Source organism: Mastomys coucha, unplaced genomic scaffold, assembly GCF_008632895.1.
Source record: "Mastomys coucha isolate ucsf_1 unplaced genomic scaffold, UCSF_Mcou_1 pScaffold12, whole genome shotgun sequence".
Taxonomy (NCBI): Eukaryota; Metazoa; Chordata; class Mammalia; order Rodentia; family Muridae; genus Mastomys; species Mastomys coucha.
The window spans coordinates 56,578,843-56,579,569 of NW_022196894.1; the positions used below are offsets into that span (position 1 = coordinate 56,578,843).

Here is a 727-nt window from a genome sequence, read left to right on the forward strand (position 1 = left end):
ATCGGTTCCATTTAAATGTGTAATTACACAACCAGACTTTCCAGAACTAAAAGCAGCTGATCATTGAAACCCTGAGTGCATGATGAAAGGATGTTGTATACGCCACTATTTCCCATGTTCTGCAAAAAGAAAAACATTCATCTGACAAATATCATTTCTTTTGATATGCTTACAGTTTCTACCAGCAAGTACTTTAAACAAGGTATTTACAGACACATAGAATTACTTTAGGGAATAAATATTCAATGCAATATTAAAAATTGCATATTATATATATAATTTATCTGTAAAGACCAGAGTTTGATTATGTTACAGATATTTAATTTGCTAATGTAGTTTTAATAAATCATTATGGATTTAGAATACCAAATAATTGAAAACTGCCTTTAAAGTGCACATTTATGATTTGAAAATCTTTCTATGAAAATTATATAAAATAAAGATTATACTTCATCACTTAGCAATATAGTGGCTTCCTACATTTGATAACTCAAGATCAGAACTTTTGATGTATTTAATAAATGAACACTGAAATTTTTCTGAAAAACACTTATGACTTTATGATTTTTCTCAGAGCACCTAAAACTTCCTTGTTTCTTAAGCTGTAAATGAACGGGTTTAGTAGAGGAATCACAATGGTGTAAAACAGAGAATACATCTTATCCTTATATTTACTTGGTCCAGACCCAGGGCTCACATACATGAAGAAGAGAGTTCCATAGAACAA

The 727-nt window shown here is 29.7% G+C and overlaps 1 protein-coding gene across 1 annotated transcript in view; it reads right to left on the bottom strand.

Annotated features, from left to right (window-relative positions):
* Positions 1-550: 550 nt before the first annotated feature.
* The window catches only part of LOC116086023 (olfactory receptor 187-like), a 49,029-nt gene continuing 48,852 nt past the window's right edge, over positions 551-727 (bottom strand). Inside the window, exon 2 of the mRNA XM_031364177.1 lies at positions 551-727. This exon is cut by the window's right edge and continues 1 nt beyond it. Coding sequence (XP_031220037.1) covers positions 551-727 — 177 coding nt within the window.